Consider the following 22596-nt stretch of genomic DNA (forward strand, 5'->3'; position numbering starts at 1 on the left):
AAGGACACAATTCCCTTCCACCTTTTCTCCAGGACTGTGCCATGCCAGCCTTTGATCTCCCTTGCTCCTCAGAGAGCCCGCAGAAGGGAAGCACTGGCTTGAAGCAGGGAGAACCTGGAGGAACCGTCCGGCCTGTCCCACATGCCAGCCCTAAACCCCACCCCCGCCCAGGCCAAGCCTCCGGGAGGCAGGTGGCCTCCAGACAGGGAAGCCTGAGCAAGAGCCAGGTGCCTAGAGTGGGGGACTCTATGGGGTCTGGGGGGAGTCTGTATCCAAATGAGCTTCTGCATGACTCTCGGGGTAGACTCCAGAGCGGGGCAAGCCCTGGACAGGCGGGTCTCTCCCCGCATCCTCGCCTCCCTCCCTGGCTCTGCAGAACAGCCCAGTTGTCAAGACACCTGCCTCGCGCACATGCGCTCTGGGGCCTGCTCCTCGGGGATCCCCGGGCCCTCTGGTCCCAGCACTGCCGGTATGGGCTGTGATTTATGGCTGTGACTCCACACACACGTACTCCAGGAGCATGGGGGCCCGCACGCTGCTCGCAGATTAAACCTGGCCCTCCTCTCCTCCCAGGTGATGGGCCCGGCTGATGATGGAAGAGCTTATAAACAGCTATCATCCAATTAATCTCGATGTCGGAGAAATGATAGCAGCCATAAATAAGACCGAGCGTGCCAGGCTCGTCAGCTTGTTAGGACATTGTATAGAACGGCGCAGCGACGTGAATGTCATATGGTCTCACTCGCCCGGTGCCTGGATGACAAGCTGAACAGTAGCCAAGGACTCTCCCAGCCACTGATGCCCTGGGCCAGCGGACAGGGCCACTGCCCCACGTGACTGGAGGGGACATGGGCAGTGCAGGGCTGCTGGCCCCTTCCTAGTCCTGCCTCTTCTTCTGCCTCTACCTAGACTGTCTCCCTAAGCGACACTTGAGGCTGGGGCTACAGCCCCCACACCTCCACTGTATCCCTTTGCTCACCTCCCATGGACAGGGAGCCCTTCCTTCAATCCCAGCTCAAGACCACCTCCTCCAAGAAGCCCTCCCAGGCCACCCAGAATCCAAAAGGGAGCTTGTGGAGTGTTTTATCCATCAGAGTGAAGACTGTGCCAGATCATTCCCCCCTCATTACCCACTCCCTGGCCTCTGAGGCTCAAGAGGGGCCTGTGGAGACAGCAGAACCAGGGGCAGCCAGCCTGGGTGCACCGGCAGGCTCAGACCTCAGGGCAGGACTCTGGCTGAAGGCCTGAGGCAAGGCCGAATGTCCTCGCGCAGAGTTCACGTGTAAGAAACCAAATCCAAGCCTGCAGTGCTATGAGTCTTGAGATGCATCGTTATCCTGGGAGTGGGTTCCTGATGAAAGGAGAGTTGGGGCCCCTCCCCCTCCCTCGCACCCTCCTTGCCCCTTCGCCTTCCACCACTGGGATGATGCAGCCTCACCAGGTGTCGCGCCCCAACCTCCCGAGCATGCGCCGAGCCAGTGTTCCCCAACATCTAGCAGGTGCATGGGACTCCCTTAGAATAGCGCAAAATGGATGGACAGGGCCGCCTCCACCTCCCTGCTGGACTAATTATTTTATGAATGTGGTGACACTGCAGTGGGAGCCCCACCGGAGCACAGGTGACACGGCAGGGAGAAGACGGGGGAGTCCCACCTGGAGACATTTAAGCTTGGGTTTCTGTGGACGGTGCTTCCCGGGATCAGGGGTGCACGCATGCATGCAAGTGGCCCATGGTGTGCATGTGCGTTTATTTGTATCTGCAAGTGTGTGTGTGCACGTGTTTCTAGGACAGGCGCCTGTGTGTATGGGGGTGTGTGCTGGCACCAGGAATGCGAGCGGGCTGCACGTGGCGTGCAGACATTCACAAGGGTCATGGGCAGACAGGCGTGTGCACTGGGGTGTGAGCATCAAGTGCAGTGTGCATCCAGCAGGGGAAGAGAGAGAAGCCAGCCCAGGATCACCCACAGAAGGTAGAATGGGAGCAGGAAGCCCTGAGCCGAGCAGGCCTCTAGCACAAGGCCAGGCTCCCAGAGGCACTGGGACTGAGCGGCCAGCTCACCCCTGACCTCCAACCCTGGAGTCGTCTCTTGAGCAGCCACTGTGGTCTGGCTGGCTGTGTCCCCCAAATCCTAACCCCACAAGTGACGGGCTTAGGCAGTGATGTCTTTGGTCATGAGGGCAGGGCCTTTAAGAATGCGCTCAGGGCCCTTTAAAAGGAGACCCTCTCCCCTTGCTTGCACCAGGCAAAGCGGCCTGCAAGACCACGTGGGAACCAGATCCTCCCCTGACACTGTGTCTGCGGGGCCTTGGTTCCGACTTCCCAGCCTCAGAACAGTGAGAAACAAATTCCTGTTTACGTGAGCTGCCCCAGGCCCTTAGAGGTCCTTTTCCTGTCTCCCCTCCCCCCCTCAGTGCAAAGGGAGCTGCTCTGGGCCAGTCTGGAGCTGGGTGACCCAGTTCCCAGGCTGTGCTCCCTGCACCAAGTGTAAGAGGTGTTTCCAGAAGCCTCTCTCTAGCTCTCTCTCTCTCTCTCTCTCTCTCTCACACACACACACACACACACACACTTCATGGTTCACATAGTTTCAGGAAACACAGCTAAAGCATAAGCAAAGGGCTTTTTTTTTAAAAAAAGCAGGCCTTATCAGAACCTTTGTGGAGCTAATATGCGTGGGGACTCTTCAAGCCGGGGTTGACTGCACAGCACTGCCAGTCGTTGGACTGTGCAGCCCTTGGGAAGAAGTAACATTCAGCAGCTCAAAGGGACCTGGTGTATGGCTGGCCAGTGTGGGAAATGCTGCCCCAGGTCCCTCCTTCAAGGGTCGGCCCCAGGAGGTCTCCCACAGGACTCTCCCCTTCCCCTCGTCTCCCCTCCTCCCACCCACCCACCAGCACCCATGACAACCCTCTGCCTATTGGGGTTACGGCCCCGTCACTGCTTCCTGCAGTCTTTTGGGACTCCCACCTCGTTAGCACCCAAACTGTGCCCTCATCCCTTAGCCCAGGACAAGCCAAGGCTCTGAGAGCTTGTGCGAATTTTCCTCTCAACAGAACCATCCAACCAGCAAGGCTGAGCAGTAGGCAACACTGCTACATTGACCACTAGGGTTGACCAAACCGCACTCGGCCACAGGACATTAGCCCTGAAGTTCCTCCTCTCAGCAGCCCTGCTGCATTTGGCTGGACAGCCGCTGGGCCTGAGACACCCCTCCCCCACCTCCTGTCCTGGTCACTCAGGCAGCAGATCCCAGGCCTCACCATCTCCAGGATGTGTCCCCAGGGAAAAGCACACCCTCAGCACATACCTTAGTGCCGCACGTTCAGATTCCACGCATCGGCTTCCCACGAAGCTCAGTTTCTTTATGGCAAGTAGACTGTTTAGGTGAGTGCCACGTGTGCACCTGCTACTCCTCCTGCCATTGCTACCATTATCCTGATGTCCCCAGAGCCCGGCACAGGCCTGGTCCAGGGCAGGTGCACATCTGAGACTTGAGCTGATCCGTGATCACGTCCCAGCCTCATCATAACAGCATCGGGGGGTTACTATGATCACTCCCACTCTGCAGATAAGAGTCTCTGAGGCTCCGAGTTTTCCCCCTACCCTCCATTTCCCTTCCCAAGTTCTGGGTGCCTCTGAGGAGAAGGCAGAGATTCTGCAGGTGGCGATTCCCACTAGCAGGTAGGCGCACACAGGAAGAGCAGCCCGGACCTGCCCCAGGGTCACGGTAGGGTATTGTCTTCCCCTCTCCCATGTAATCTTCACTCAACTTGACAGGCAAGCACCAGCACCCTGAGCTTCAGAGAGGGGAACCCAGGCCTCAGGAGAGCTGTGCACTTTGGAGGGGGGCCGTGAAGCCCCAGCTCCCTCGGGCAGCCTCACCCTCCACGTGGCTCTTCCAGCGACTGGTGCATCTGCCCATCCAAGCATCGGAGCAGAGGGGTTGGGAGGAGAGGCAGAGGATCACAGCGGACACGGCCAGGGCCGGGGAGGGGTGGGGAGGAGGGGATCTGGAATGGGTGGGATGGTGATGAAATGGGAGGGCCCAATGCTCCAGAAAAGAAAAGGGAAATTCAGACGAGGATGACAGCCACAGGACTCTGACATTCACCTCTTGGATCAGATCTGGGCCGAGGCGGGAGCGGGCAGGGGACAGCGCAGACCCGGCAGCTTCCACGGGCAGTGGAGTTGCAGACCTCCCTCCTCGGGAGCTAGCTCCATTCCCACCTCCTCTAGGAGGCCCTCCTGATTTCTCAGGCCTCAGTGACCTCTCCCCATCCCGTGTGCCAAGATGCCTCTGGGCGCGGCCGCATCCATGGGCTTGGCCCTCGGGGAGCCATGTCTGTGCATCTTCCACCCACTGTAGGAGTGTCCAGGGGGCTTCCCCAGCAGGCTGCGCCCCAGACGCTCCCAGCCCCCAGTGGAACACGCGGGGCCCTCCGCTACCTCCCAGGCTCCGGTCTACCCTCTGGTGAGAGCCCTGAGCAGGCAGGGGTCTGTGTGTATGCAGAGGAGGAGGGGTGGCAGGTGGGCGGGAGTGGGGAAATGACCTGCTTTTGCTAGGCACTGCCCAGGATTTTGTGTGTGCCCTGTACTGCGTATGTGTCTTAACTCTGTCACTTCACACCCTTGCGACACTGAGATTAGTGTCAATCATCTCCATCTCTGAGACTGAGCCTGAGAGGTCCAAAGTCATGTGGCTGGGAGGTGAGCAAGCCAACGATGGCAAGTCTGACGGCAAAACTCTGCATTGTCTGTTCAACTCCATCCTACTCGGCCCCTCCATGGCCGAATCTTGCTCCAGGGGACTCAGCAAACCCAGCCCTTGCTCTGCTTGGGAGCAGGCCTCAAAGGCAAGAGAGCACTTAGTTTTCATTCGAGGGTGTGAAGAATTCAGGGAGGTTGGAAAGTGGTGATGTGGCTGCACAAATGTAGGCAGGCAGGCAGGCAGTGCCACTGGCCTGTGGTTTGACAATAAATATGTCCCTTAGCAAACCAGGGGCAGCCCCGGCTGGGTATACCCTTCCAGGAGGCTCCCCGCAGCCCTGTTCCAGGGGTCCATCTGCACCCGCCCCCAACGCCCCCAGTCCTGGCCTCAGCTCTACCCTCCAGGGTTCTGAAATGCCACCCTCCTCTGCCTCCTCTGCCGTGCCTGCCCACAGAGCGGCCCCCGGCTGCGTCAGTGGCTGCTTCCTGCTCAGTCCACATCCCACGGCCCTGAGTCAGGACCCAGGAAGGCCACCGGCCCTCAGAGCCAAGAGACCCAGTGCCAACCCTGCCCAGGCTCTCGGGGCCAGCTCTGCAACTCCAGGCACACTGGGCAGCTCAGATCTCCAGGGCAGGGAAGAAGGGGTCTTGGGGCGGAAATGAGGCACCCAGTGTGTCAAATGACCCGGGCAGTGAGGCCGTGGCCTGCCCTGACCTCCAAGTTTTTGGAGTCTCACTCAAAAGTTCACATAGCAATTGCAGCTGGAGCCCAAGAGCTCCCCGTTGGAGGGAATCCGGGAGCCCCACTGTGTCCCCTGCGGGAAGTCCAGACCCTTTGCTGCTGCACTGGCCTTGGAGCACATCTCTGGTACCCCAGAGCCTGAATGTGGCAGAGAGCAGGCACCCCCTCTGGGGACCCCCCACATGCCTCCTCCTCCCTCTTCCGGCCCTCTCCTTCCTGCCTCTAGCTCACCCGGAGGGGAGCTTGGGCTCATCCGGGACCTTTCAGGATGGGAGAGGGTGGGAACAGAGCAGGGCAACACTGCCCCCAGTTGGTGCCTGGGCTCCTTCCACCTTCTCAATCCCACCCCCACCGTGCCTGCCCAGCAGACCCCAGCACCCCTCACCCCAGGGGACCCCATCCCTCATGCTTCCTGCCACTGCCCATTCTCCCCCGGGGGGAAGGCCGGGTGCCCTCCCTCCTGCCGCCCCTGGCTCTGTGGCAGCCTCAGCGCCCGTCGGGGTCCAGCTCCCCTCCCGAGCCAGCCCTGACTAGGCCTCCACTCACAGGCCTGAGGGACACAGCAGGCCCCAGCTGAGGCCGAGGCCCTGGCATCCCAGCCCAGGGGATGCGAACATTGATGGCACTGGAGCCCAGATAGCGCCACCTCTGTGTGGTCTCCCTCGGCAGGGGCCGGACACAGGCATGGCCGGGCCAGGGGCAGACGGGCAGTGCAGGGGGCCTCGAGAAGGGGGCCAGCTGGCAGGTGGGGGGGGGGGGTAGGGAGACAAGCGCAGCGGCCTTTCCTGCACACTCCCTGCCCACCCTCCAGGACCTGCCACAGAGGCTGGGGTGGGAGGGGGAGCGCTAACCCATCAGCCTGCACAGCACGTGGCAGCAGAAGCCCTTCTAGGAGGCCGGTGGGTGGTCTCTCAGGAAGGAGGTGGCATGGGGGCCCTGGCAGCGGAGGGAGGGGAGCTGGAGCCCAGCCAGGGGCTGGGGGAGGCGGGGAGAAAACAGGGAGCAGGCCCCGCCCCTCCCTCCCACCAGCCCAGAGGGAGCAGCAGCTGTTGCAGCTTCCTGCCCCTTCTGGAGACAGGTGTTGGCTGAATTCTCACTTCCTCCCCGGCTCCTCCGCCCCCCTCTACCGCAGGCGGCAGTGCTGACTCAGCAGCCCTACTTCCGCTCCCAGGGGCGTGGAGAGGCCACCGTGCGATCTAGGGGATCCAGCAGGCCGTGTGTGGGGGTGACTGTCACTAGCCCTCCTCATGGGCTGGGAGGAGTCACACAGCTCAGGGAACTTCCTGTTTGCAGTGTAAGCTTGGGGTCAGGAGCCTGAGGGCTGTGCCCACTGGTGTCACCCATGCCCCAGAGAGATCCCCACCCCACCTCTGGCCACACACACACACACACACCCCTCGGTCACAGGCTCAGTGGATGCGGCCAGGAGAAGGTCAAGCCCTGAGTGCTAAGGGGCCTCTGGCTGCTGTCCCATGAAAAGACAGGCAGGCAATGGAAATGAACTTCTCATCAGGAGGAAATCACAGCTCTTCAGAGCAGGAAGGGGCAATTAGTCCAATTATCTCCCTTGGCAGACAGGAAGTAAAGCCTCGAGCCTTGCACAGGGGTGACAGAGCAGGACTGGAAGCAGGGCTGTTTGCCCTGCACTGCCTGGCCTGTGGGTGACACTGCTCTGGCCTTGGGCTGACTTCTCGGGCCTTCCATGGACATCACTTCCTGTGCCAGGTTCTGCGAAGCACTAACCACGGCCGAGCCATTTGACTGGCAGGGAAACTGACCTGCTCAAGGCCCCAGGGGAACCATGTGGCACAACAGGGACCAGAACCAGGGCACTGTTCATCTTCCTCCTCCCCCAGCCCTCTCCAACCTGCCTCCCCCACGCCTTAGGGTCTGCTGTTGGAAGGAGCTGTCAGAGTCACTCCAGTGGCTCCCCCTGCATGGAGTGTCCTGTGACCCGTGACAATCCGAGTGCATCAGGCACCACCCAACCTGAGCAGGGAGCCCCCCATTCGGGCGGACCATTATGCAGCCGTTGAAAATGGTGCTTGCGGAAACACTAGCACAAGGTGAACACGCTGTGACATATGTGAAATAAAAAGTGGAGGAGCGAGGGTGGAAGCGCGTGTTGTTTGAGGCTCTTGAGACAAACAGCACATGTATGAACAAAACATGGACACCACACGCTTTCCTTTGGTTTAAGTTTCCGAACTCCCCCAAATGTGATTCTATCACCCCCATGAGAGAGAGAATTTGTGAAGGCATCAAGATGACCTAAGAACAGGTGCACAAGGTGTTCATGACCTGGGAGGCCAAACCCATGGTCTCTGTGGCAATCAGTCCTCCCCAAGCAAGTGAGTGGCCTGGGCTCCTCTGAGCTAAAAAGCCCAGCACTGGGCGGGGGGGGGGGGGGGGGGGGGGGCTTGCTCGTTTCCTCCTCAGGGGGTCCTTGGTCCTCCAGGCACCCTCCCTGTCCCTCTGAGTACCCCCTGTGGGCTGCGCAGAGCTCCCCATTGGAAACTTAGACCCCATGGTCACCAAGCAGGCCGCGAGCTGGACAGAGGCCTCTCCCAGTGTGGACAAGGAGCCCAGCACTGCAATTCCTCAGAACTGGAGGCAGGGATGCCATTCTATGGCTTGTCTTGATCTTGTGTTCCTGACAGCCCGCAAACCATGAAGCATGGAGTAGAGGGTGTGGCTGAGTCCCTGGTCACCTGGGCTCTGTGTCTGGCTCAGCCACTTACTAGCTGGGAGGGCGGCCAAGGCTGTCACCACACTAGACCTCATTTCCCCACTCTGATCCTGGGACCAGCGCCCTCACCCCCATGGCCACACTCTGACCCTGTGTTCCCCCCACTCTTCTCTCTGGGAAGGCTCCTCCAGCCCCGCCTTCCTTCTCCCACGGATCGGCATGATCCTTCTGCAAACTTTGGACTTGTCTGTGTAGGGGTCTGTCTTCTCGGGACAGGTACCATGCGACGACACCAGCTCACACGGAGGTATCAAAGGGGTGAGAACTTGCAGAGATTTTTTATTGCTGGGAGGGTGACCTGAGCCCATCTTGGGGATCCCAGGCCTGAAGACAGTGTCTGGGGCAGGGGAGGTCATGTCCATGTGAGGAATTTTTAAGACTGAAATGCTTTTCCTAGCCCAACCAGGAATCTGTGTTTTAAAGAATTACAGTCCCACGGCCACCGTGGCATCTCAATTCTCTATGCTTATCTGTACACAGACTGCATTTCTCCCCAAAACAGCCTGTCCTCCCACCTGCCCTATGTGTCTTCATGGTCTTACACTCTGCCAGGCACCCCAAAGCCCTCCAGCCTCTCGGCCCTCACCGTGTGGGCACGTGTGCTACTTGGTAAGGGGCATGGTTAGGCCCCTCCAGCACGCCTTCTCCTCTCCCCAGGGGACTGGTTTACAGCCCACTCTCCCCAGGGTGCCTTTAAAACCTCTGCCAGCCTCCTCTGCATCTCTACACCTGGTGCTCTCAACTCCTGGAGTTGTGCTTGTGAGAGAGTGATTCACAGGCAGGACGACAGCCCCACTGCACTCTGTAGCTGTGTAAAGCAACAGGTGCACATGGGCCCTCGCACCCAGGCACACACCCATGCACACAATCATTCCTCCCTGTTCATATGCTTTTCTGCTCTTGCCCGATTAGCAGAGCCACTGGTCTTGGCCACCATCACACTGGTTCCCCACCCCCAGCGAGCTCTCCTCTTCCTCCTTCAGAGATCTGTCACAACCTCACCTCCGTACCAAGGCCATCGCTGACTTTACTTGATCCTGGGGCAGTAAACGCCTACAGCTGTGAAGCAGAGGGGCACCGGCTGTGTGCCAGGTGCCTTCAGACTATTATATCATAGTCATCAGTCATCACCCGGATGATGTGCAGAGCACTGGCCTAAGTTCATCCTTCCAGGTCAACACAGGGCTCAGACTGCCCCAAGACAACCTCAGCAGCCAGGCTGCTCCACCCTTCACTTGGGCACAGAGCATCTTAGCCAGCATCCAGCTTCCTAAGCGCTCCCCTCAGCCTCAGCTGCCCGTCAGTGCTTGCCCCAGTCAGGTGTTCCCTAAATGCACAGTGAGTGAACAGATGACTGAATACATGAAGGCCAGGCACTGTGCGTGATTCCGCAGTGGGGTTATGAAGGTTTGCTTTGTGTTCTTATCCCAAAATCAGAGTCTGCAAGGTAAATCCTCCCCAGCAGCTAATAAATACTAATTTGCACCCATATACTGTGTTAACCAGGATTCTCTGAAAAGCTGTGTAGACCCACAGGGAAAGTCAGACAAGTGTTCTGTACACTTGGACAATGTGAGGCCAGGCAGGACGGAGGGAACCAAAGTCTCTCCCTGGATGGGAGTCATGGGCCTGCTGTCTCCCAGCCTTCGGCCTAAGGAAGGCCCCCACAGCGCCCCAGGATCCAGCCCTGAGCCCAGGAACCCCTGAAGTTTGCCACTGCGACACTGCAGAATCCTTGTTTAAAGGTAAGAAGGCTATGGCAAGGGGTAAGGTAGGAGGTGAGCAAAGCAGGAGGGAGAAAGACCTGGCCCAGTCTCTGTCTTCTGCCTGTCGGGGGCCTCCGCATTCTCAGTGCCTCCCTCTAGCCCTGAGTGGCTAACGGTATTTGAAGGTTTATGGGAAAGTATTATTTAAGAAAACTCATGAATTAAATGGGGCTTGTCCAGAAAGCAGAGCTGTAAATAAGACCCGTGTTCCACCTTATTATCATGTCTGTGGGTCGGTTTCCCGCAGATACTGGTATCAAAGTTATTAAAACAGATAGGTTGGATGGTTGGGAGAATAAACAAAGTCCAAGGGCTTTGTAGTCCTTGAAATGTCCAGTCAGGGGGAAAGTCTCCTTAATATGTAAATGTTGAGTTCAATCTGAGCCAAACAACAAGCACTCGATAAACGCCTACAATAGGATTCCCCATTAACCCAACAGCTTTATATATTACTACTAGGTTACTAACCTATCCTTGAAACACACTGTCAAACGATTCTGGCATACTTAACGCTAATTCAGAATAATAAAACCTTGGAGTTGGCAAACACTGATCTAATGAGCCACTGCTCTTTAGGACAAAAGCGAGAGCAATCATTTGACCTGGGGGTGTTTTATTATTGTTGAGGTTGGGTTGGTGGCGTTATTTGGCTTTCGGAGTTTGGATCAAAATTAAAAGCTTCATGTAAACTGAAAATGTGTTTAAAAAGAAATCAAAATCCTCGAAGGATCAGCTGTGTAGACCTGCACACCTCCTCCTGCACAAGGTACTGCAGGAGCCTCTGCTGGAGCCTCCACGTGTGTCCCTGTGTCACAGCAAATCAGCTCAGCTTTCCTACCCTGCCTGGGAAGAGCAGAACAAAGGCCCAGAGCAGAGGAGGCAGGCCTGGGGGGAGAGGAGGGTCTCCGAAGCCACTCAGCAGGCCACCGAGCTCGGTGGTCAGGGAAGGCACCCAGGTAACCCCGGGAGACAGCTCCAAGCCGGCGGCTCCAGTACGATGACCCTTCGAAGGAACCATGAATTTCTCTAATCAACTGATTTCCTCTGGTGACTAAAACGCCTCATTTAGCAAGGCTTGTTCTGGGCTGAAATTGAATAGGTATAATTGACAAACGCTTGAATTTGGGTTCCACTCTGGGCAGGGGGAGGAATACCTCTCCACTGGCTTCTCCAGTGCAATTATGGAAAAAAGACACATTTTAAGGGTTCTTCTTCCAATTGTTTGGAGGCAGGTCTTGACTTCTCTCCAGATCTCACACACACACACACACACACACACTTCAACCGTGGCCCAGAGCTGGCTTCCTTTCTCTTAAGAGAGGCTGCAGGGCCACAGATGAAGCAGCTGTCAGGCAGGAAGACTATCTTCCGCTGTTAACAGGTCGTGTCCTGCAGAGGACGGGGACCCTCTTATTCCCAGAGGAACGCCTCCAGCTACTAGTGCTGGGACAGGGGTGGGAGTGGCCTCAGGTGGTGGTTTCTGTTTGGAAAATCTTCCTTACCCAGAAACTCCATGCCAAACTTACATTGCCCATCCCAAGAACCTAAATATTCCCATGCAAGAGGATCCTTTAACATTCCAGATCATGGCTCCAATTACATGTCACATGTCACCCCCCCCATGATTTATAAGGACAATCAATGAGACAGTAAACAGAAAAGTTGAAACACAACTCAAAATGGGTTTTTCAGGCGAGTCTGAAATGCTACATGATTGCTAGTTAAGAACAGTATCCCTTTTCTCAACCTAAGTGTTACACCCCCTGCCCTTCGCCAGCATCGTAAAGCGCGAGCCCATGTAATTTGGAAACTAAGATGAAATGTGGAGGTTGCTAAACAGACAGGTGGCCAGAACCAGGGGCTCTCTCTGCAGCTGGGCTGTTTCAGTGGAAGGAAGACTGACCCCGCCCATCGCCCCAGACTGCTATTGTGAATAGATAGGGACTGGATGAGATTAAAGCCACCATATCTGTACCAACAACAACAAAAAGGGGGGGAAAAAAAGGAAAGTAAAAAGAAAAGGCATTCACTCGGCTCTTACAATGGGAGGTGGGTGAGGGTGGGGATAGAAAAGCAAGGGAGATCTAAACAGCAGGATACGACAATAAATGGGAAAAACAGCAAGAGAAAAAGCACACTAGGTTAATATAGGAAAACTAGTTCTTTATTGAGAGATTGTATATTAGTATTAGTGGATTCTGTGTGTAACAATGTCGTCATGCACACGGTACAAAAAAAAAGGCTGGGCCCACCATGCTTCGGAAGAGCAACAACAGAACAAAAGCAGCGTACAATGAGCAGATGGCCCGGGGTACACGAGCACAGTACGGTTCAGCAGGGTACATCTCTAACCGAGCGCTGTACATTGTCAACTGGGGGATGTAAAAAAATACAGATCATGCTTCAGTTTTAGTACAAGAAAAGGTGAAAAAGATACACAACCAAAAGGATATTTGATACAGAAAAAATTACCCACAAAATAAGAACAGGAAGTAATTCAGCACAGCAGAACACGCTACCCCTGTTTAATGGAAAACCATTTTGCTGGGATTCTTTTTTTTTTTTTTTTTTTTTTTTTTTTGACCTCGGTCTTTTCAGATTGCCAAAGGGCAGTCTGCGGAGGCTCCTTGGGATGTTATTTTGGAAGGGCCCTGGAAGCAGGGGCCTTATTCTTTCACGATTGCTGCTGCTGCTTTGGTTCCGTTTTCAAGCAGGGCTGGCTGGCGAGGCAGCAGAAGGGAGCCGGCTGTTAAAGGGGCAGTTCTGAGGGCCAGGCCAGATGTCCACAGATACTCTTGACATTGTACAATTAAACAATTAAGACACTCTGGCCATGGCTTCCCCCTAAGCCGGGACCTTGGTGCACCGAATTTTCAGGGACTATGTTATGGCAGTAAGTACCATTTCATCCAAGGTTGTCTTTTCATATATATATAGATAGATATTTAATATTTTTGCCTCCGATGCCTATAATCCTCAGTTATGGTTGGGTGCTGCCAGTGGCCACCCAGATAACTGGAGAATGGGGTGCCGCAGCCTCCAAGCCAAGGCAAAAGGAATCCACTTAACAGGGATTTACAGTGCAATGTACTCAGCTAAACAAGATGAAGATACAAAAATGGTTATTTCTCTACATCTATTCTGAAATGGCCTACAGCCTACACTACTACAATGGAAACTAAAAAGAACAGATTTAAGCTGGCAGACTAGCTCAGTTTTACAGGAAGATTGTGGCTTGGGACCTTGTCGAAGTTAAGCATTAGTATCCTCTATCGGAAGGTCATGAATTCTTAGCACACTGTGCGAAACCTTACCCTCAACCCAACTCTCACCCCTTCCTCCTTAAATTTCCTGTGGGCGTGTTTGCCATGAAAGTAAACTTGGATGGACGGGCAGAATTTGTTTTGCTGGATTTGGGGGTGGGGAGGGGCATATTAAAAATAAAATTTAAAGGCAGCTGAACAATTTGAATTTCAAAACATGGATTCGGCATCCTGCGATGGTATTTACAGATCGGTGGTATTAATGAGGATGATAATGATTTAATCAGGATAATTATACTTTCAGGCTCAACATCCTTTTTAATCATTTTTGAATTTCTGCCTAGTGTAACGTTCCATACCCGTTTTCAGAAGAAATGCCAAGTAACTTGCTTATGGGGGGTCGGCATTTCCAGGAGAGAACACTTGCCCCCCCATCCCTCTTCTTCCTCACCCCTCCCCCAGCTAGGCTGGCCTGAGATAGGGGATACTGCCGCTTAAATAGCAATGCCTTCCTCAGATGGAGACAGGAAATGGTTAAGAGGGGTGTCACAATACAGCTAAATGCAGAGGCGGGAGGGCCACAGCGCACACAGCAGCGAGTTGACCATTCACTGAGCTACACAATGAAGAAAAAAAAAAGATTTGATAAATGCAGAATGTCATCATTCTATCATCACACAAAAAAAACTGCGGTTCCAACAGGCCTAAGGGGGCAACCTTGCCTTTTCGATTCTGGGGAGAGGCGCAGGACTGGGGACAGCTGGGCTGGAAGAGGGCTGGGCTTCCCTGGCCTGGCCCAATCGGGCCCCTGGGGCGCACTGAGGAGCTGGCCCTGCGACCCCACCCCCCGGGGACTCGGTGGAGCAGCCCTGGTCCCTCTGGGGAAGACATCACTCCGTGTGGGAGGGAGTGGGCAGGGGGAGGGCTCGGCCAGCAAGGATCTCAGCAGACGTGGAGTGGGAGAGGATAGAAGAAACATTTCCAAGAAGAGAAATGTGAGTCCAGAGGCAGAATACAAAAAAAAAAAAAAAAAAAAAAATGAATCTAAATGCATCTAGGATTTGCTTGGGGAGGGTGGGAATTTCTGATTAGAAGAAAATGGAAGAAATGTGGGGTGGGGAGGGAAAAGGGGGACACTAAGCTATTGTGGTGTGGCAGGATGTGAGGGGATGGGGACCGTGCAAACACACCCCATAGGTCACAGTTAACGTAGACCGCGCCGGCTGGCTGCCTGGTCAACCGCGGCCGGGGCAAGGGCCGGGCGCGGGGGCGGCTCCCACCTCCTTCTCCTCCTCCTCCTTCTCCACCTCCTCCTCCTCCTCCTCCTCCATCTCCTCCTCCTCGAACAGGCAGCCCGGCAGGCAGCGCATGCCGGAGTCTCGCGGTGCGCGCACGCGCGCGCACACACTTGCACCCAGGCACACACATTGGCACACACACCCAGGCATCTCGAACCCCTAAACGCAACTGTCACACCGAGACAACTGCGGGGGCGGGGGAGCAGGGCTGCAGCACGAGGGCGATGGCACAAAAGGGGTGCAGGGGAGCAAAGGGGGGCGGGAGATGGTGGATGGTCCGAGTGCCCACGGAGGATGGGGGCTGGGGTGTGGGACAGGGCAGATACCCGGGTCCCAGCTAACCAGCCATTGGGGTTCACGGCCAAAAAATGAAGAAATGCAAAACACATGTACCACAAAACATATACAGCTCCAAAAAAGCCAATCACGGAGAGCCAAGTATATATTCATATTCTCTCTCTCTCTCTCTCTCTCTCTCTCTCACACACACACACACACACACACACGGTCGTACATCTCCCTCCTTTCATGCACTCAGGGCTAGGTATTAGGGGAACCAGGGAACCGACTGTAATTTGGGAGAACCACGTCCGCCGCAAAGAATAAAAAGGGGGACCGGGGCGGGAGGGACTCAAATGCACCAAACCCTAACTTCACTACAAAAGCTCCCACGAGGGTGGCCACCCCGACACTCGGGGGTCCCCCAGAAGGGGGTGGGAAGAAGCCACCACTCGCCCCGCGTCCCCGCGGGTGTGCCCTGAGCCCCCGGCTGCCCGCCGCGCCCGCCCCCGCCCGGTGCCTGCGGCGATCCACGCTCCGAAGCAGACCCCGAAAGGAAAAAGCGATACCTCTGTTTCGCACAGAGCCAAACACTGGAAGCACGAGATAGCCGACGTGGACCAGGACCATCCTGGCTCCTCGCGCGGCGGCGGCGGCGGCGGTTGCGCGCGGGCCCTTTGTGGCGCGGCTCCGGGGCGCGGGCGCGGGCGGCGGCGGGGCTGCGGGAGCCGCCGGGGCGGGAGGCGGAGCGCGGGGCGCGGGCGGCGGCGGGGCGGCGGCTGGCGGGGAGACAGATGGCCCATGGAAAGGCTCCCTTCCCGGCCCCTCTCGACATTCAAAGGCGCTGGGGCCGCAGCTGCCGCCACACAAAGGCGCGCGCAGCCAATGGGAGCGGAGCGCAGCGCGGCGCGGCCTCGCCGGAACCGCGGGGGACAGCGGGGACCGCGGGCGCGCGGGTGGCGGGGGAGGGGGGAAGGGAGGGGTGCAAGCAGGGAGGGAGCGGGCGGCCAATCGCCGCGGCCCGCTGTGGGACGCAGAGGGAGGGGTTAGCCTTCCGGGGCGCGTGGAGCCCCGTGCGGGTCCCGAGCGGCCCGCGGACTGGAGCGCGCGCGCGCGGGCGAAGCGCCCCTGCACACAGAACCGGGCGGCGTGCACACGGAACGTGCACACATGGAGAGGGACGTGCTCCCAGACATGCGGAGGTGCGTCCGTTAGTGCGGAGAGCCGGGCACGAGCGCACCAAGTGCACACGACCCAGAGGTCCCTGCACCCCGCGCACGGGTCACTTGGGGACGTGCGCAGGGAGGCTTGCGCACGTGCAGAGCCTGACTGCGGGCCCAAGTGAAGCCGCCAGCGAGCCAGCAGCCGCACACAGGACCCAGGCGCTGTCCTACAGATAGGCACACGTCAAACGCTGCGTTAACAGCAGCACGCTTGGCAAGATCGCAGTCCCAAAGACACACAGAGGGACGCACAGAGCACACCCAGACAGAACAGGCACACGCTGGGCTCCCTGCCTGACCCACCCGGCTGTTGTTCCTGCAGAGCACAACGCTCGCAGGAATTACTTGCTGACTTGAAAACCACTCCTTCCCTGGGAGGTTCTCACGATCTCTACAGAGAGACACACTCCAGAAAACCCAGGGCTGCTTATCCACCATTCGCTGCCCTGACAGGGGCACACCCAGCCATGTGCACAGACACGCCCACTTCGCAGTGGCAGGCAGATATGTGACATCCCTGGCTCCTGAGATTCACATGTAGAGGCTCAGCCACCACGTCACTCCACTCCGCTTGCAAGACAGAAGCCAAAAAAAAAAAAAAAAAAAAAAAAAAAAAAAAAAAAGAGCCTTTACCCCAAAGTCCTATTGTCAGGTAGATGCAGAGACAGCATTCACGCAGCTGATCTGCTGTGAGAACTCCCAGTGCAACCTTCAGTCCCGGTTCACAGGGAGGCCAGAGGCTGGGCTCAGCCACAGGCAGAAAGGCAGCACACTTCCCACCCTGGGACTTCTCTTCAAACCCAGGGGCTCGGCTGTTGAGTGAGTGGCATGAACCAGCTGGTGAAACCACAGTGTGCAGGCTGCAAGGAATGGGACCCAACCTGCACTCACAGACAAGGAAAAGGGGGAGTCTTTGAATACACCCTGTGCTTGAGTCAGGGAAGAGACCCCTACCCTTGCAGCCCAGAGGGGCCTCACAGAGCCTGCTCGGTGCAGAGGAGAGCAGCAGCATAGGACGCTGGGGAAGGGAGGCACCTCCAGGGGCACCCAGCTTGGTGGTGGGAGGAGGGGGACAGTGGAGGTGCACACTTTTCTTTCCTTTTTTTTTTTTTAAAGTAGAGAGATCTCTATCTTCCATCCACTGGTTCACTACTCCCCCAAAGCCTACACAGCCAGGCATGGGCCAGACCGAAGCCAGGAGCTAGTGACTCCATCCAGGTCTCCCACGTGGCTGACAGGAGTATGCGTGAACCACCATCCGCTGCCTCCCGCGGTGTCCATGAGCAGGAGGCTGTATAAGGAGGAAGGAGCTGGGGCTCACGCCAGGCACTCGGAGCTGGGGACTTGACTGCAGAGCCAGACACTGGCCCCCAAGAGAAAGTGACTTCTAAGACTTTTGAGGGTTGAACGGCTAACAGGAGTAGTATGGAAGGAAGAAGCAACAGAGGGGAAGCTGTGGCCTGGCTGCCTTGCTCCCGGTGGCCACGGCGGGCAAGATTCCCCTGGGCACATTTTTCTGTCCATCTCAAGCCCCTAGTTCCCTCAGAGCAAAGCCCTCTTCCCCAGCCTAAGGCCCCTGGCTGCTCCTAGAGAAGAGAGGGCTGAGAGAAAAGTCTACCAACAGTGCCAAGCCTCACGCACAACGGGAATTCCAACCCACTCCTGCTACGAGCTTGCTCCTTCTCCATAAAACCATAATGCCATCGCTCATAAGTATTGGAAAAAATGGAAAAACTTTGACAAACACTTAGTACTTAATACCAAGTACTAAGTAGAATTCTTCCTGTTCTATGTCAGGCTTGGCCACTACACATCTATATGGGAGTTATCATCATAACCTACATATTTTTTAATCCTTCTTTTTTTAAAAAAATTTTATTAATTTATTTGGAAGGCAGAGTTACAGAGAGGCAGAGGCAGAGAGAAAGAGGGAGATCTTCCATCCACTGGCTAACTCCCCAAATGGCCTCAGTGGAGCTTCACCTAGGTATCCCACATGGGTGGACGGTCCCATGCATTGGGCCACCTTCCACTGCTTTCCCAGGCCACAGCAGAGAGCTGGATAGGAAGTGGGGCAGCTGGGACTCGAACCAGTGCCTATATGAGATGCTGGCACTGCAGGCGGCATCTTTACCCACTACGCCACAGCACCAGCCCCTAAATCTTGCTTTTTAAACTTAACATTTTGTCAGAAACATGTTCCCATCCTTTTACACAGTCTTTGTAATTATCATGGTAAATGTTTTCACAGCATTCCAACAAATTAATGTATTGTGAAATTACTTAATCATATGTTATTCCAGGACACTTAATTTGCTCCCGGTTTTCATTATTACAGATCATACAATAAACTTCGGGATGCTTTAATTGAAGTATAATACATTTTCTAGGATTGGCATTCCTTGATCAGCAAATATAGAAAACTTTATGGTTCTTGTCACATAATGCTTTATAAAAAGAGGGTGCTGCCAGCAGTATGTGGTGTGCCAGTTCCCCTGCAACATGCTAGGTTTGGTGAGCCTCCTTTTTCTCCTCTTGCTTTGTACCAGAGCAAATCACCAAGGCTTCTGGCTGCCTGATCTGACCTGGACGGGAGAACAGTTAGGGGACAAACCCTGAAATCAGATTGCCTGGCTTCACATTCCAACTCTGACACTGACAAGTCCAGGTAAGTTATTTAACTTTCCCAGGCCTTGGTTTCAGTACTTGGTTTCAGGATGGGCGTGATGACAGCACCCTTCCTCATAGGATCAATAAGAGGCACAGATGAGTTCACACTTCTGCAGTACATAGGCTGGCGGTATCTGGCTAGTTAGCTTGCAGCTCCTTCTCTGTTACCTGCCCATCTCTCCTTGCCCCGCCACATCTCTGCCTCCTGCTACTGCTTGTGATGCCCTACTTACTGCATGCACTACAAACTGCATCCTAACGCAGAACATCCATCAAACAGTAATCATCAAAGAACACACCAGCAGTGTCGGCCCAAGGTCGTAAATCCAAATAGTCACACCTTTCCTATTCAAACATCAGAGAAACCCAAGTCCACATTATCCCATATGCCAACATCCATGCACAGACATGAGCCTCCTGCTCATTAGAATCATTGTAGATTAGAAGAAACAGTTCATTGGGCAAGCAGCTAACATTTCTCAGCCTCAACACATCCATCTGCCTAATGGGAATAAGAGTAACCCCTGCCAGACCTTTCTGATGCGTTTGTCATAGAGAACAAGTGAGAAGACCACTGAGGGTCTGAATTCTGGAGCCACACACGCAGCAGTGTCTCTGAGAATGCAGTGTGATTTTTGTCTTGCTGGCTCTTGCTTTACAGATGAGGAAACTGAGGCTGGGAAGGAGAGGCAGGGAAGGGGTCACAACCATTCATCCCTGAGTTACAACAGAACAGCCTATAGTTTACTCTGGACTGGAATGGAAACGGTATGTTTCAAGTAAGGTGAAGAGGGTGCGTGGAAGGCACAGAAGGTTATGAAAGAAAGAAATTTTGGATACAAAAGCTATTCATCTATTTCTCTTTGACATAGAATTAGCATCTGATTCTCTGTTAAAGCAATGAGTGAATGTAACCTATTATGTTCTCTTGATACCTCTGTTAAATTCTAATTGTTTTAAAAACAACTGAGTTTTTATTGGCGTTGTGGCGCAGTGGATTAACGCCCTGGCCTGAAGCGCCGGCATCCCATATGGGCACCGGTTCGAGACCCCGCTGCTCTACTTCTGATCCAGCTCTCTGCTATGGCCTGGGAAAACAGTAGAAGATGGCCCAAGTGCTTGGGCCCTTGCACCCGCACAGGGAACCCAGAGGAAGCTCCTGGCTTCAGATCTGCACAGTTCCAGCTGTTGTGGCCATCTTGGGAGTGAAGACCTCTCTCTCACTCTCTTTCTCACTGCCTCTGCCTCTCTGTAACTCTGCCTTTCAAATAAATAAATAAATCTTTTTTTAAAAAAAGCCCAAAGGAGTACAATAGATTTGCAAAAATACTCCGTTTATTGGGGCTTTTTGTTTGGGTGATCTCCTCCATCCACTGCCAAAATCAGTATCTAGTGTGTGTGTACAGGTTCAACATGTAAGACTCAGGAGGAGCTCTACAAATATGAAAGATGAAGGCTAGAGAAGGCTGTATTTCCTGAGCCAAAAATCGACAAAATGAACAAGGACGACCCTGTGAGGTAGAGACAGCACTGTCACACTGATCCCCGATCCATGCTTTGCTTCCTCGCTCTCTCTCGGCTCACCAGAGGCCACCTGCATTAGGTTTCTACAGGGCACCATGGTCTGGGGCCCAGGAGCACCTGTTCGATGACAACGCCTATGGAGCCCAACATCAGATCCAGGTTATGACCCCCACTGCCCTGCAGTCAACAAGTCCACACCAGTCACGTACTCACCGACTTCTGGGGCTGATGGCAGAATTCCTGCTCGTCTGCACGCAGCGTTGGCATCAAGGAGACACAGTCTTTAAACTGTGCAAAACAGCTGTGCTTCAACCAGTGGACCCACTGGCAGTGAGGTAGGGCTGTATGATCTAGCTCTGGAGAAAGGATGGGAGTAGGATGTTGTGGAATGGCTGTCTCAGAAAGTAAAGCTCATTTGGAAAATGCTAGAAATCGGTAAATAAGAAGAATCAAGCATGTGCCCTGCTTTTCCTATGCAGATTCCGTTATTTTAAAGCAATGAAATAGTTGATGGGGGTAAATTTCTCTTTCTCTAGGTATTGGCTAGTGAATGAAGAAGAAATCAGGAAGTGAGAATACCATCCCAATGATGTAATAGTTGTAAGCAACAACCATCTGTAGCTGCTATTATCACCAAAAGTGACAATGGAACCTGACGTGTCTCCTGATACAGGAGCACATGGTCACCTATGGGACCACACCACATGACTGTCCAAGATGAAACCTGAACCCAATCACACCTGTCTGTCTACTCGCCATTGATGAGAAGCACAGGAAACAGAGAGCCAAGATACTGTTGGGAGGCAACCAGCAAACTCCACATTGTAGAAATACTACAGGATAAACCACTGTTTCCTTCAAGAAATAAAGTATTAGGTGAAAAAATGAGATGCATGGGGCCCCTGTAGAGTGAAAGGGGTCTATCAACCAACCACAATGTTCAGACTTTTGTGGCTGTGATTAGAACGCACAAGCTTGGGCGGCATTGTGGCGCAGTGGGTTAAGCAGCCCCGGGCAACACCTGCATCCCTTACAGAGTACTCATTCAACCAGCTGCTCTGCTTCTGATCCAGCCTCCTGCTGATGCACCTGGGAAGACAATGGATAATGACCCAAGTGTTTGGGTCTCCACCACCCCTGCAGGAGAGCCAGATTGAGTTCCAGCCTCCTGTCATCAGCCTGACCCAGCCCTAGCTGTTGTGGGCATTTGAGGAGTGAACCAGCAGATGAAAGATCTGTGTGTGTCACCTCTCTGTCACCCAGCCTTTCAAATAAATAAATAATAAATCTTTAAAAATGAATGAGCAGGGTCAGCACCGTGGCACAGTGGGCTAAGCCCCCACCTGCAGTGCCAACATCCTCATATGGACACTGTTTCGAGTCCTGCTATTCCTCTTCCAATCCAGCTCTTTGCTATGGCCTGGGAAAGCAGAAGATGGCCCAAGTCCTTGGGCCCCTGTACCCGCATGGGAGACCTGGAAGAAGCTCCTAGCTCCTGGTTTCAGATGGGTCCAGCTCTGGCTATCGCAGCCATTTGGGGAGTGAACCAGTGGATAGAAGACCTTTCTGTCTTTCCCTCTCTCTGTCTGTAACTCCACCTCTCAAGCAAATAAATAAATCTTTTTTAAAAAGTGAATGAGCTGGGGCCTGCGCTGTGGTGCAGCAGGTTAAAGCCCCAGCCTGCAGCAATGGCATCCCATATGGGCACCGGTTCAAGTCCTGGCTGCTCCACTTCCGATCCAGCTCTCTGCTATGGCCTGGGAAAGCAGAAGATGGCCCAAGTCCTTGGGTCCCTGCACCCACATGGGAGTCCCGGAAGAAGCTCCAGGCTCCTGGCTTCAGATCAGCTCAGCTCTGGCCGTTGTGGTCATTTGGGGAATGTACCAGCGGAATGGAAGATCTCTGTCTCTCTGGCTCTACTTCTCTCTGTAATTCTGTCTTTCAAAATAAAATAAAACAATTCTTTTAAAAAAAAGTGAATGAGCTGTAAAAATAGTCAAATATATGCAAGCAATGGCTAGATATTAATGATGCTGAGGAATTAGGGTTTTTTAAAAAATGGAATAATGATATTGTGATGCTTATACAGACAGCCCTTATATTGATAGATGATATTAAACAGTTCTGGAAGGTTCTTATTCCTCTGGAGGAGCAGGAGGAGTAGGAGCATAGATAAAACTTATTGGCATCAAATTGCTAGTCAGGGAAACAGGGTAAAGAAGACACAGGTTTCATTCTATTTTTCTCTCAACTTTTGCTTGCATTTGGAAGTTTTCTCTTTTTTAAGATTTATTTATCTATTTCAAAGTCAGAGTTACAGAGAGGGAGAGGCAGAAGCAGAGAGAGAAAGAGAGGTCTTCCATACATTGGTTCAGCC

The 22596-nt window shown here is 54.3% G+C and overlaps 1 protein-coding gene across 1 annotated transcript in view; it reads right to left on the bottom strand.

Annotated features, from left to right (window-relative positions):
• Window positions 1–15999, bottom strand: part of ARK2C (arkadia (RNF111) C-terminal like ring finger ubiquitin ligase 2C) — a 109879-nt gene extending 93880 nt beyond the window's left edge. Inside the window, exon 1 of the mRNA XM_002713515.5 lies at window positions 15372–15999. Within this exon, the coding sequence (XP_002713561.1) occupies window positions 15372–15432 (61 nt within the window). The 5' untranslated portion in view covers window positions 15433–15999. The remainder of the gene's footprint in view (window positions 1–15371) is intronic.
• Between the last annotated feature and the right edge of the window lie 6597 nt (window positions 16000–22596).

Source organism: Oryctolagus cuniculus, chromosome 10 (assembly GCF_964237555.1).
Source record: "Oryctolagus cuniculus chromosome 10, mOryCun1.1, whole genome shotgun sequence".
In the NCBI taxonomy this organism is placed as follows: Eukaryota; Metazoa; Chordata; class Mammalia; order Lagomorpha; family Leporidae; genus Oryctolagus; species Oryctolagus cuniculus.